This window comes from Liolophura sinensis, chromosome 6 (assembly GCF_032854445.1).
Source record: "Liolophura sinensis isolate JHLJ2023 chromosome 6, CUHK_Ljap_v2, whole genome shotgun sequence".
NCBI lineage: Eukaryota > Metazoa > Mollusca > Polyplacophora > Chitonida > Chitonidae > Liolophura > Liolophura sinensis.
Window position 1 is genome coordinate 43,661,739 of NC_088300.1, and position 13,991 is coordinate 43,675,729.

The 13,991-nt window shown below is 37.7% G+C and overlaps 2 protein-coding genes across 2 annotated transcripts in view; one reads left to right on the top strand and one right to left on the bottom strand.

Annotated features, from left to right (window-relative positions):
- LOC135466625 (lipoxygenase homology domain-containing protein 1-like) overlaps nt 1-13,991 on the bottom strand; it is a 46,458-nt gene that overhangs the window by 26,573 nt on the left and 5,894 nt on the right. The window contains exons 9-15 of the mRNA XM_064744215.1: nt 13,783-13,918; nt 11,914-12,061; nt 10,702-10,804; nt 5,087-5,219; nt 3,533-3,922; nt 2,645-2,892; nt 1,592-1,727 (exon numbers count right to left, since the gene is read on the bottom strand). Of these exons, the coding sequence (XP_064600285.1) occupies nt 1,592-1,727; nt 2,645-2,892; nt 3,533-3,922; nt 5,087-5,219; nt 10,702-10,804; nt 11,914-12,061; nt 13,783-13,918 (1,294 nt within the window). The remainder of the gene's footprint in view (nt 1-1,591; nt 1,728-2,644; nt 2,893-3,532; nt 3,923-5,086; nt 5,220-10,701; nt 10,805-11,913; nt 12,062-13,782; nt 13,919-13,991) is intronic.
- LOC135468094 (uncharacterized) lies at nt 6,370-9,757 on the top strand. The gene is made up of 2 exons (XM_064746151.1): nt 6,370-8,533; nt 9,162-9,757. The coding sequence occupies exons 1-2, from the start codon at nt 6,505-6,507 to the stop codon at nt 9,263-9,265; spliced, it is 2,133 nt and encodes a 710-aa protein (XP_064602221.1). The 5' UTR covers nt 6,370-6,504; the 3' UTR covers nt 9,266-9,757.

Below are 13,991 nucleotides of genomic sequence, written 5' to 3' on the forward strand. Positions count from 1 at the left end.
TTCTAGGCAAAAAATTGAGTCAGCCCGAATTTAGTGTCTCAAGTCACCTTTTTTTTAAATCATGGCCTGGTCGAATCACAGGAAATGCGACTAGTTTGTATCATGCATAGAGCTAAAGAGTGCGAACAGATAACACCAAAATTTTAACGTCAAAAACATAATTTGACTGGTATTTTATGAATTAAGTATTGTGCTTAACAATAACGATGCTCTAGGTGGGTTTACACACCCAGATAGAAGGAAACCTTACAGGGGTGCTAAAACACACTGCGGCAGTGTACTCTAAAACTGGAACTACATCTGTACATCAGCGACAATTTTCACCACCTCAGAAATGACCTAATATGACTTCATTGTGATGCTTTGGTTCCAGAACCCAAAAACAAAACAAAAAGACCTTAACGAATTTCTTCTTTCTTGAACTCATACTGGTTGCCGTGGTTGGAAAGAGCACATTTATGGCCTTTCATTTGACATGTTAATTTTATTGTCTAACGTATATGTACGCTTAAGTACACGTACGTATATCTGTAAGTGAAAGGCATACCACCATCACTGTTACTCACTGATTTCATTTAAAATCACTGAAGTCAGTTCAAATAATTACCAAGACTTTGCCTTTGGTTATTAACTGTCATCTACGTCAGAGTTTGTCATCTCTGTCACAGCACGTCACCTGCGTCATGCGACAGGTTTTCCTTGATATAATAACTATGTTCTGCAAATAAGGCAACATCTAACATGTCAGCAAGCTTTTCAAAATTAAACATGAGGTGGATCAGTGCAAATTTCTGGAGTGACAGTCGTTAGTGAGGTGGATTATTTTAGAGCTTGTTGTCATTTTGCTACAGAAGATGTCACTAGATATTTACTTTTTAAACTTTTAATTAGATTTTGGAAGCCAGATTTGATGTTCAAGCTTTCACAGTGAAACTAAAGGTAAAACTGCAAAGATCTCTAAAACACAGAACAAAGATGTTGATTTCAGACGACCGCAATATCCATTTCGTGACGGAGACGACATTTTATACTAAACAGTAACGCTTTAGGTGGAAAAATTAATTAAAATTTTGTAAGTAATTTGTGTACATTATTAAAATCATGTAGTTCAATGCTATACGTTGATCATATAACAAAAATATCTGTCAAATATACAGTTAAAAAAAAACATGTTTGCCTCTATGAAAACTTTACCAAATATTGACTCATATACAGTAATCCTACATAAGAACCAGTATGACTACCTTTATCAAAATCTGCGTTGTATTTGGAATTTGTAAAAAAAAAAAAAATCCTAATGAGACCTTTATCTTCTTTTACCACATTTATCCAATCAATTCTGACCACTATCCATGGGAAATATATGTGTACATTTAGCTTTACATGTATTTCATTGTTGCTTAACACCTATTTATAAACAATTAAACTTTGCTTGTCTGTATATTTGTGCATGTCTGTCCCTTGTGCTATGCTTATTTACTGATGTACACACATGGCTGTTTCATCCCACAATTAATGCTGGCCAATGTCGTGTAAGTGAAGCATTCTTGTCAAACGAATAAAATAAATCAAATACAGTAATATTACTCACTAGGCAGTGGCTTATTTATCCCTGGACCACTAGCAGGTAACTCTCTCACAATCTGGTGATCATCTTCATCAGTGGCAAGCCAACGGTCACACGGGAAGTTATAGCGTTCTTTGGTGGACATGTTCTCCATGACAATCTGAGGAAAAAAAACTCAATGATAGTGACGACCACTCTGGTACAACCAGCAGCACAAAGCTTCATCCATGGACACAACTGCATGTTTCTCCTGAGTGAATTACACAGAGGATACTGCACCTGTGCAATATTCTATACATTATTTGTATTTTGACAATATCGTGATTCTGTGCGTTTGAACAGGTTTAAGCAATGTTTTCATTTGTAGGCTTTCACATACTGGTGCATACAGTGTGAGGTCATGTCTTGTTAAGTGACATAAGAGATGTTAAAATTCACTGAACTTGTATTATGGTGTCATTCCGCTAAGCTCGGATTGGACAGTGATATCCAACTCTTCTAGCCAGAGAGATTTCACTTTTATCAGTGAAGGAAATCCTGACATTTCACTTTTATATACATAACAAGTGTTGTACATTTTACATTCAAAAGTCCATGTGAATATGAACATACCCAGAGGCCAATTATTTGTTTTCAAGTTACTGTTGGATATATATTTATTATTGTGTATATTTTAGCTACTGATCACATTACATGCAACTGTCAGGAAAATCTTTCAGTTCAGACAAACACAGCCAGCAATTAAATAGAAGGATTTTTGTTCTTGGTTACATCAGCATGTACCTTCTTTATATCATACATGTATGCTTACATTCATTTATGTATTTCCCCAAAAAGTAAAAGTAAATTATGTAAGAATCCAAGAATACATATTTCCAAAAATAAAATACATGTGCTTGCATTTTCTGCTATCTGCATGACACTGTTTTGGCACAGCAAAATTTCAGGCAAGCATTTGGCACATTTACGTATTGCTTAATTTCATACAAGAAAATTGAAAAGAAAAACAAACTGACCAATTGTAATAGTACCGGTAAGAGTTCACAATAAAGCTATTTCTAAATTTAGACATCTTACCTTATTCAGATGCCATCCTGATGCTAATCCTTTGTCATCATGCCACACTCGGATCTTGTACGGCTTGCCAATATCAGTCATCTCAAATTTGAAAGCATCCATCATGCCGGACTCAAAGTTGTCGGTTTTGTTTCGTAATGGAATGTCATCTGACTTGCCTTTCTCCCCATAGGCCACCAGGAAGACATTAGAGTCTGTTCCTGCACCCTTCAGGTCACTAGTGTAAACCCACGTATACCAGGTCACCACTACAACACAAACATATGTGTGCCAGTAAGATACTGTTACACAGACGCTGAACATTCGGCCACCAAATGCTGCAAACCCGCCCACTGCTCTCAGTTTGTGCATCACAGTGTTATCTTATACAGATGTATGCCACATAATGGTAACAAGGTTCAAATCAAGGCATAAATGGATGAAAAATAAATAGACAGAGATAACTGAAACTTTATCTGTTTGTGTGTACGTGGAGGGGACAGGAGAACGTTTTACTGATTGCATAATGTTTTGCAAGTTTGATGCTAAAATCTTGAGCTTCACATAATACTTAATAAATCTGTACTTACCAAACTTTCAAATATATTCAAAGTTAGAACTTAAATATATGTATATGTAATTCTTCTAATTTTGGGGACAGATATTATGGCACTAGTACTGAAATCAAACAATCACACTTCCTTTTCAATTTTTTTCTGAAATGTAACGATTAGTATGTGTACATTATTCAATAGATGGGCTAACCATGTGAGAAAGGAGAAACTGCATTCCTGTTACAATCACATTCATATTTACTCAAATGAGCAGACCTGATGTTCCAGAAATTAGAAGAATTTGTTTTAATGTTAAATATTTCATATCTTTGTGACCCTGGTGTAAGAAGCTCACATTTTTCTCTCTTTTTGCGGTGTGCCTTCTGTTCATACAGGGTCCTCTGTATAACTCCATCTGCCTCATCCAGTGCTAGCCATTTGGAACAAGGGAAGGTTTGCTCTAGTCCTGCACTTGGACAGTTCACAATGACTTTCTCCAGGAACCAGCCAGACGCAGCCCCCTTGTTGTCATGGCCCACATCAATTCGTGAAAGGGGAGACAACAATTTATTTACTTCCACATTGAACTTGTCTGTTTTGCCACGCTCAAACTTGCCCCCCTCCAGCCAAATCTTCCCACTGTTCTCTTCTCCACCCTTACCCCCGTAGAGGAGGATATACACACGGGAGTCGGTTCCAGCATGACGGACATCTCCTGTTATCACGGTGATGGAGTATGGCACACCTAAAACACACAAGCCAGAATAATGCTTATATCCTTTTAGGAGGAATTTTTCAATGGACATACATATTTATAAAGTTTGGTAGGGAGGTGGGCAATTCCTACATAAACCTGACGTAAAATAGCTAAAAGCAAGAAACAGTGTGTATACCCAACTGGATTATCATGGCAGATGTCAAATACAAAGCACACGTATTATTTACTACTTAGGTGAGATTTTTTTCACATGTTTAAGGTTTATTCTTAATTCTGCTTTAGTTTCATCCGCTCAGCAGGTTACATAAAATAAAATCAACCACCACAGAATAAAGTTGAAACAAGAATTCCGAAATAATACATGAAAAGTTCCCTTATGCACATTATGCTTATGTGGTACAGAATGCACTGATGGCCATAATGAATCAGCAAACCAGTTTTCAAAATACTACCATACTAAAGACAAGTGGAAGAGTGGATCCCTCTCCACTGTGATACAAATAAATAAATAAATAAATAAATAAATAAATAAAATAGATAAAAAGCAAATGACATGTTTGCTTGTAGAAAAAAACTTCATTAAGAAGCAAATTATATGGTTCAGTTTCGTCTAGTATTTCTTGCTTTCAAACTGAAAGCAGTGTACTGAAGAGGTTAGATACTAAAATTTCATACACTTTGCACCAATAATAAGACTGAAGCTTTGATAATAATTTTAACAAAACTTGAAAATGAAAATAATGAACAACTAGAAGTGCTGACAACAGATATCACAGAAACATTTGCCATTGTGTAACATTAATTGACAACATTAATTAACAACAAAATTTACCTGTCCCTGTTACAGGATAAAACAGAAACAAACAACAGATGTAGTACAAACATTCCCCAAAGTATACATACTGTGTCTATTTCTCAAAGATAAAATGCTTTGTTAAAACACAGAGAAAGCTAACAGTTTAGACTAAAAGTTTCTAGACTATAAAGCTGTATTTAGCAATATCAGTACAACTGTATACTTGAATTATTCCTTTAATATTTATATTTATCTTACAGTGGAGTATAATACAGTAAGAGATACCTGTATAGTAGACATTGCTATATACATGTCATTTGTATTGATCTTTAATGTATACCAACAGTTACACTGAAAAAAAATTTTCTTATTAAGAAGTGAAAAAATCTGCTCACCTGGTGGGGCTTCTGTTGCACCCACATTGACAAGAAGCTCTCGGGAGATCATTCCATCATCTTCATCTGAGGCCAGCCACCGGTAACAAGGAAATTCATACACGGTGCCCATATCCATGTCATCAATAATGACCTAATAGTATCGAGAAAACAGAAACGCATATACAGTGCATTGTGAATGAATACTTTGATTTTATCCTGCAATATTTCAAATAAAGCATCCCAAGTATTGCCCACATCTGTCTTGTAACCAATGAATCTGTGTGAATGACAGCACCTTTCTGATCCAAATTCAACATAAATTTCGTTAATGTTCCATAGCAATATGAGAAAAAGCTAAGTCTTTAAATAACTATATATCTTCAAATATCAGCAAGTGCATGCTTTATAGAAATAAAGCAAACATTTTTATAGAAATAAAGCAACTTTAGGGACATTATCTGGAATACAGGCTATCATCAATGTGACTCCCATAATGGTGATACAAAAACAATGTTTAATAAATATTTATGTATTGAAAAAAAGAAAAAAAAAACGTTTATTTGGACGCAATCCGGCACTTTTATTAGAAAGCTTTTTTTTGTCTTATATGTTCATACCAAAAACATTACATTTATATATACACAACAATAATTTATAATCTGCACGGAATATTGAGAATATTTTCATACATTAAGATCATAAAAAGTAGTTCCCAACCTTAGTACTGTGATGTTTATTATTTTTATCCAAACTACATTTATATCACATTTCTTTCTCTCAACTGTACAAATGTTTCCGGTATTATATGTCTTAGCTTTGTGTGTCAGTTGTGTGGGTAGGAGGTCCCTGACCTCAAGGGTTCTAAATCTTCAGTTTACTGATGGGATAAATCCTACTTTTGAAGGAAGAAAGTAAAGTGATATCTTTAGCGGAACAGAGGGAGTTCATCCCCAACTGAGGTTGGGGGTGTTCAGCCTTAAGGCAGGAGAGAGGTCAGATGTCAACACACGCCCCCTTCCTATTATAAATACACCTCTGCTCTCTCCTTGTTCTCAGGGCTGACAAAGATAATTAATTGTATTAAAATGAACAAGCACTGGGGCACTTCAGTTTGCTTACCACATGTAGGTTATTCTCAAGACTGGCAGGCTACCAGAGGAAACAGGATAGGGTTGTGAGAAGTGGTGGACTGCTCAGCTCCTGTTTACAGCTCAGCTACCCATTAGCCAGTCATTAGAGTTATGGGAGAGCAGATGTGTGGGGTAGCAAAGTCTTCCTGTACACATGCAGGCTGGCTGAGTAATACAAGGGAGAAGTCACACACACCCTGCCCTGGTACCTATCCGTGTTACCTCCCAGCCTCATGACATCATAAACTCCAAAAAGAACTACCACACAGCTTTACTTGAACAGTTAACTACGCAAAAGCTGTGGAAATGTCGGGTGTTTGGAAGAGCAGATTAAGCTGTGTTGCTAGAGCTGTTTATGTGTGTTACAGCCTGTTGCTCTGCATCTTGGCCAGCCAGGCTGCTGAGGCAGATGACACCTGCCTTATGACCCTTGTGGTGCCCAAAGAGAAGATCAAACACACCTGTGATGTCCAAGAACAGTTCCAGAAGAAGCTTGAGTACCTGGAGGGACAAATCAATCACCAGGCCAAAGTTATCAAGGATCTTGAGGTGATGTTACGGAAAGACAAATCCATTGTTAAGCACACCAAAAAGACACCGGTGCTTGATCCAGGTCTTCAGGTGAGCCGACCGGATGATGAGGATCTGTACATGCCCCCAGTCTTACCAGACCTGTCTGATGATTACCCAGATTTTGCTGACTACTATCCCCCTGATGTGTCCTCAAGGTCCGACAAAGGTAAGCCAAGGAGAGAAAAGGTTGATCAACACAAAAGAATCAACCTGTTTGCTATGGACCTACTACGGCCTTACTTGGACAGAGAGCTGGCCAGACTAAAGGTCAACATATCACGGACAATCAGTCAAAGGCTCCATCCATTTGCTGCTGGATTTGAAGAGGTGAAGAAGTTCACTCTCCAGAATGGCAGCCGTGATGCCAATGTGCCGAGTCCTGGTGCTCAGACTTCCATGAACACCATTGCATTGTCTCACCTGTTCGTGCAGGTAAGTAATGTTCATGACAAGCTGCTGCATATGAACACGCAGCACTTGATCCTGCAGAAGAAGGTGAGTATGATGGAGAGTCGTTTGATATCCATCCACAATGTTGCTGGTCAGCGCACCACAGACTTGCGCTCACGGGTGCTACAACTAGAGCATGAGAACAAGCTACTGAAGCTGAACCAGACGTGCCATTCAGAATTGCAGGAAATCAGGCTGGACATCGCCAGACAACTCTCCAACGCCAAGGACACGCTGCGGGGCAACTGTAAGTCTCGACGCAGAACCAAGGTGCGAGCACGCATTGCTCAGGAGGATTACTACTATGATGAGGATGCAGACGGTGATAATGTAATAGATGATACAACAAAACCTTTAACAGAAACGTCAGCATTCATGGAATTGGAGAAAAATGTGACGGCTTTACAGAACCTCGTGTCTCAGCAGTTCCAGCGGCTTGAGGACTCCAATCGTAAGAGTCTTGCTGCGTGGAACAGCACTGAGATTCAGCTTAGAGAGGAGGTGATGGACAGAAGGCATATGGATGATCAGCTGAATATGAGCGCACATGTGAGCTTGGAGCAGATGCGTAAACACATTGGCAGCCTAGATGGTGACCTGAAGGAAGTGAGGAATATGGCTGATCAGATGACACTGAACATTGAGAAGAACCACCACGTGACTGAGCAGCAACTAGCCTCGCTCAGACAGGTGCTAGCTGATCTCCACAGAGACACCATCAACAACTTCACCCATCACAGGGAGCTCATCAAAAACACTTCCTGGACCATAGGCATGAGCATCCACAAACTACAGAAGTCTGACGAAGAACAGTCCCAGGCTCTGAAATCCGCCATAGGTAAATCTAACCAGAAACTAACAGAGAATCGGTTAAGCATTCTGGAATGGCGAGACAGAGTGACAGAAAACAATGCCAGCTTGTCACACCTGTCCACTGACTTGCGCCAACTAAGCGAGCAGGTGCACGTGTCCGTAATGAGCCTTAATGAATCGGTGCGCACTCTGAGCGTTCAGTTCAAACTCAACAATGAAACGTGGTATCCTTATAGCTTTTCTCATACTAAAGGCCATGTAAAATGTTTTGGCGAGAAGTATGTAAGAAAGACAAACTATCCTTCTGGCAGTATTGTAGGTGTGGTGCTATGTTCTCCAGATATGTATAAGATTTTTCTCAGTGACTCCCTGACAGACACCTTCCTGGACGTGGCAGACAGTGATGGGTATGGACATGACCATTGTGAGTTTGTAGGGGGGAAGCTGGAGAGGACATCCCAGCTAGGAAACACCCCTGTGTTCTATAAAAGGCAGATGGGTAAGCCAAATGTTTTCTTGACCTGTGTCAGATTTAAATTCTTTAAATTTATTTTGGCATTAAAAAGTATTTCAGGCAATACTATAAATTTATTGCTATTTATAGTCTAAACTGATGGCAATACTTAAGTAACCATATACTGATACAGGATAACAAATACAACCAATACAAAACAATCTTCCACTGTACTGTCAGAATTGCACACACATGTATAGTACACATGTATAGAATAGATAGTAACCAAGCACCAAATCAATCCCACTGAGTCAGATTCAGTAGCCGCTCCTGATACAGAGTTGTCATCATATCTAAACCTGTTTCCAGCCCATCTAATTACTCCTGTGTTAACGGAGATGTCAATCCTTTTTACCAATCAGAGTTTCAAAACAAAAATGCGTTAAATAACAAGGACAGAAGCAAGAATTCCACTGGATAAATGGACTGGGTATTCTGAGGGTGGTAACCAGATCTGACTCAAATGACTGGACACCCAATACAATCCATTGACGAACATTTTTGGTAGATATTGACTTGTTTTTCACACAAATATGTCAGCTGGCTATTATTAAATGTCTGCATAATACATTGCTCATTTTCTTTTCCATGTTCTGTTTTTGTTTCCCTGTAGGTTATAAACGTCACTCGTGGGGTGAGATACCTAAACGCACCTATCTGACCTTACTGAACCTGTCACCAGAGTGGTACAGGTGTGGTGTGTCTATACCTGGCTGAGTATAACACCTGTATACAGACTACATGTAACTTATATTGTGATCTTACTGATGATGTTACCAAGGAGGATGCTCCACACAGACTGCTTTGTTCTTAAGCTGGATTCTTACATTATTCACCGAAGACAGTTTGCTCTGTGTGTCAATGCCACACACAAGTTCACATTTCTGACAGTTACCAGCTTACTCACAGCCTTGACATATTGGATTATGAAGATCTTCACAACTAAATACAGAAAAGGAGGTTTCATTTCATGTCATATCAAGTTAATTTCCTGATGTGACTGTTAGGTCTATTACCATGAACTCAATGCTCAGAAATGACTGTATTACATGTATGCAGCAATTTTCAAGTGCATTTCTGGTAATATTCTCATCAGTGGTGAATCTACATGTGGTCCAGGCATATGCCTATTAACCACCGGTTCAATATTGTACATGTATTTCTTTCATGAATCAAGCTTTAAATTAAAATGGTTAGCTTTTATAATAAGTTGTTATAAACCTCTTTGATCAAGATATATAACAGAAAGTTCAGGCTACATGTATTTGTTGACTATCACATGTGTTGCTGTAGGTCAACCTTACTGGGTACACTGCTTCCTAATGTATAATGGTTGTCAACATGTGAACAGTTGACACTACATGTCAACATGTTGCATTTTTTGTAAACAGGTGGGTAGCAATCAATAATTAAATATCATAAATCACAAACTTCCAGTGATCAGCCAGAAATAATTCTAACTTTTATGTATTTCAATCTCAAAAAAGTCTGAGCTTATAAAAAAATTACTTGAGTTATATAGAAATTCATGGACATGAAGTTTTCTTTCTTTACCCATTATGTTCTATGAGAAATTTAGCTGTAAACTTTCCTCGAAGAAGATTTGTTCTAAAGCAGGGGAAATTCTGGGTTATAACAACAACAAATATGCATGTATTATCTAGATGAAACAATGCTCCCCTAAAGCCAGGGACACACTTGGACACAAACACAGCGATGCTTGTACAGGCATTTTTTGGTTATTTTCTAAAACTCTTCCTAATGCGTCTGCACCGGCGATGACGTATTTCGCCTGGTGGTCTTGTCTGCTCTGAAATTCACTGGTATCAAACACGTCAGATACTAGTGAAGAAATATGCCAGCGATTTCACTTTGTCCACCGAGTATGTCTGCTCCAGCGAATTTCGGCGATTGATCTGACTAATCAAACAATACGGAATTGTGCTGACCTGTGACATTTTGTTTATGATTTACTAGATCACATGACATAACTTATTGTCCACGATCAATGGAAAAATCCACATAGGGTGTCTGCAACTATGCCATGAATATTATAAGTGTATTTTGTGGGCGTTTAAGTTCATCTCTTCAGGCGAAAAAATCGGCCTAGTGTGTTCCTGGTTTAAGGTGTAAAGGAAAGCAGAGTTATCTACCTTGTCCAGGAACCAGCCAGCAGAGAAGCCACTGTTATCATGGCCTATTCTGATTCTCTCCAGTCTCCCAAGGCCTGGACACTCCACATAAAACTCATCAATTCTGAGAACGGAAATATAATATTAAAGTCATAAACCAACAGCATGTGACCAGAAAGACATATTTTACAGTTTTTCAAAAAAGGAATAAATTTTGAAGAGTGTTTCACTTGTGCTATGTTCTTGTCCATATAATAACAATTTGATGTAATATCAACATATTTTACAGGGGTTCACTTTCACAAAAATTGGAACACTATCTGATACTTCCACATGCTCACAGAGCTAAAATTGTCAGTTTATACCAGTAATGTCTGACCTGCAAACCAGAAGTTAAAAGGAATACACAGTCACAATTCAATGAATCAAAAACATTCTGGCATTTTCAATGACAGCCAGTTGAATGCCTAGAAAGACTTTGGGTTTCTCTATGCTAGTTTTATTAATCATTTCATTACATGATGCCAACAAAGCACTAGGTTCTCCCTTTGCCTGGAAATAAGTTGTCTGGTATTGGGTTTTTGACATCTGATACAGTGAAAGTTACCTGTATCATGATGTTCGCAATTCAGAAAGGAGGCGTTTTAAAAAAAAAAGACAATGGTAAACCAAAAAGTATCCCATGTAGTGTAAAGAGCATAATTTTCTATTTTTTTTGATGTTGCATAACTGTGATATTGCAAAGTAAGCAAAATCACGAAAACTGAAAATAACCAAAAGGGTATGCCATGCTATTAGTTTTAAACAATCTGCTAAAAATAATTTTCGTAACCCGAGAATATAGTTGATGTCACATTTAGCCGTGGGAGTTTGGTGTATGAATGACATAACACTCTGTTTTGGTTCCTCTAATCCAAGCACATCAAAATAAACTGACCATGACCATTTAGGTAACTTTTCATTCATCTTCCTAAGTTTATATTAAGTTTATACTATTTGTTGTCTTTTCTTTTAAGTAAAGACAACCTTCAGTTATAAAAACATTGCACTGTTGCAAAAAAAATTTCTCAGTGGTCAGAGAATATTAACCTTAACAAAGGACTTGAACATTAAAGTGACTACTATAAATGCAATACCTTGTTGTCACAAAAGGAGTCACAGGAGTCTCCATCTGTAGCTGGGAAATCATCAATCACATTAAACAGGTAATGAAATTTTTGGCAGAATACTTACTGTCCTCTTTCAAAGTCGTTCCTCCTGGATGTATCTAGTCTCTTCTCACCAGACTCTCCCTTCTCCCCAAACAAAGTGATGTAGACGTTAGCGTCCGTCCCAGCTCCACGTTTGTCACCAGTGTACACAGTCACCTTATACTTAGTCACTGTAAGCCAAACATCAAGGCAAAGCTGAAGATATGCACCAAGCTATCAACACTGAACAGAAGTACATGCACGTCTATCCAAAATACTTCCATCAGTATAATATGCTTCTGGTTTTTGAAAGAATTTTTGATATAAACAGAACATTTCAAGCACATACATATTAAAAAGAAATGCAGATATCAACTAAGACCAGCTTTTCTTAAAATGATGCATTACATGTTAAATTAACTTTACGATGTGTCTTTTCTGAATCCTGAAATTTATAAATAGCAACGGAATTTAGCTCTAAAGTTAATTTTGCAGTGAAAGTTGCACCGGTTTTCGACACTGTAGGCCTAGCATTAGTAGCAATGCAATACGTCATCATGGCCTTCTGCTTTCAGCATTTTATCAGCTGTTTATGTAAAGAGTCAGCTTGGAATGTATATTTTAATCTTTAGAAATAAATGATTACCTTACTTCAACAACCTAGCGCTTTTGTGACATTCCCATCATGTTTTCATGTTCAAAATAACTCCAAAAGTATTCAACCTCAACATAAATAAACATACGAACTTCGTCAAAATGCAGTTCTGCCTTACTACCCTAGTTGTCATTGAAAGCACAGAAGAGTAAAGACAAGGGAGATAAATCTATTGAGCGTGAAAAATATTGTTCACAGCTGTACCTGTCTGTACATTATTTTTTACAAACATATTTATAATCTTTTGTTAACGTGAAAATTCTCCGATAAAGTACATTTTAAGAGGCAAATAAAGGTCACAAAATATTACTTTTGGTGCTACGATATTAGGATATTGTCCTCTCATATAAACACATCTCAAATCGCCTTTTCAAAAACTGTCAGAAATGGAGTCAAATTAGTAGGCTTCTTCATCTCAATTCTGAAAGATTTGCTACATTCGATATCAACTTTTTCCACATGCATCTATTCCTTTAAAGCCACTGCTATAGCTTCATTTGTCCAAGATAATACCAAAACAATACGCATCCACAATACTGCTCCTTGTGAGCACAGTGTATGCGTGCTGGTGAACCATGTACAGATGACTGTGTATTTGGTGAGCACAAGCATTTTAAGCAGAGTGTAAAGTACTTTGGTGGATAATGAAAATATTTTCATTCCCATATTTGCAAGAATGAAAAAATATCACATAAATTAAAGAACATTTGCCTGTATGTCTTGGAAGAGGGAAAAGCGTGCAACCTTTGCTGTGCCTTACCTTTCTTCTCTGTACATAAAGAATAGTCAAATGTCAACTATTAGATTAATTTAAGTTATGCTTAGATATGTATAAACAGCAGTCCTCAAATGTTATTCATATACAGGTGTCAAAATATAATGTAAGATGGTCAATGGTTAAATGCTGAACAAGATGTATGAACCTCACTATCACTACAAGGTAAAAGACGTCTATTTTATATATTCTGTAACAACACAACAACTGACCCTACGCCAGTACATGTAAATAAAGCAGTCAACAGACCTTATGACACAAGTTCCCTAATCACCTAATGACTAGTGACTTGCACAATCTTGGCTTCTCACAGATCAAAAGGTTTTAAATTTCAAGTTTGCATGACCAACTATTGAATTCCCTTTTATATAGTTAACATCTGACTTTAGACAGCAGCAAATCTAAGAGCTTGCTTCTTCGATCCCTTACAGGAAAGTATTAAGCATTACCATTGTCACTCACATTACATTAAGAGAACTCACCTTTTCGCATTGCTAACGGGTCCTTGCTGCCTGCCAAGTCACGACAGATAGCCCCGTCACCCTCATCTTTGGCCAACCACTGGCCACAAGGAAAGAAGTACTTCCATTTGCTTGTCCTCATGTCGGTCACCACCACCTATAAACAAAACACAAAGGCTTACTTGTTGAGGTAAATGAAGGGAGACAATTCTGTTTTCTCAAAGGGAAAT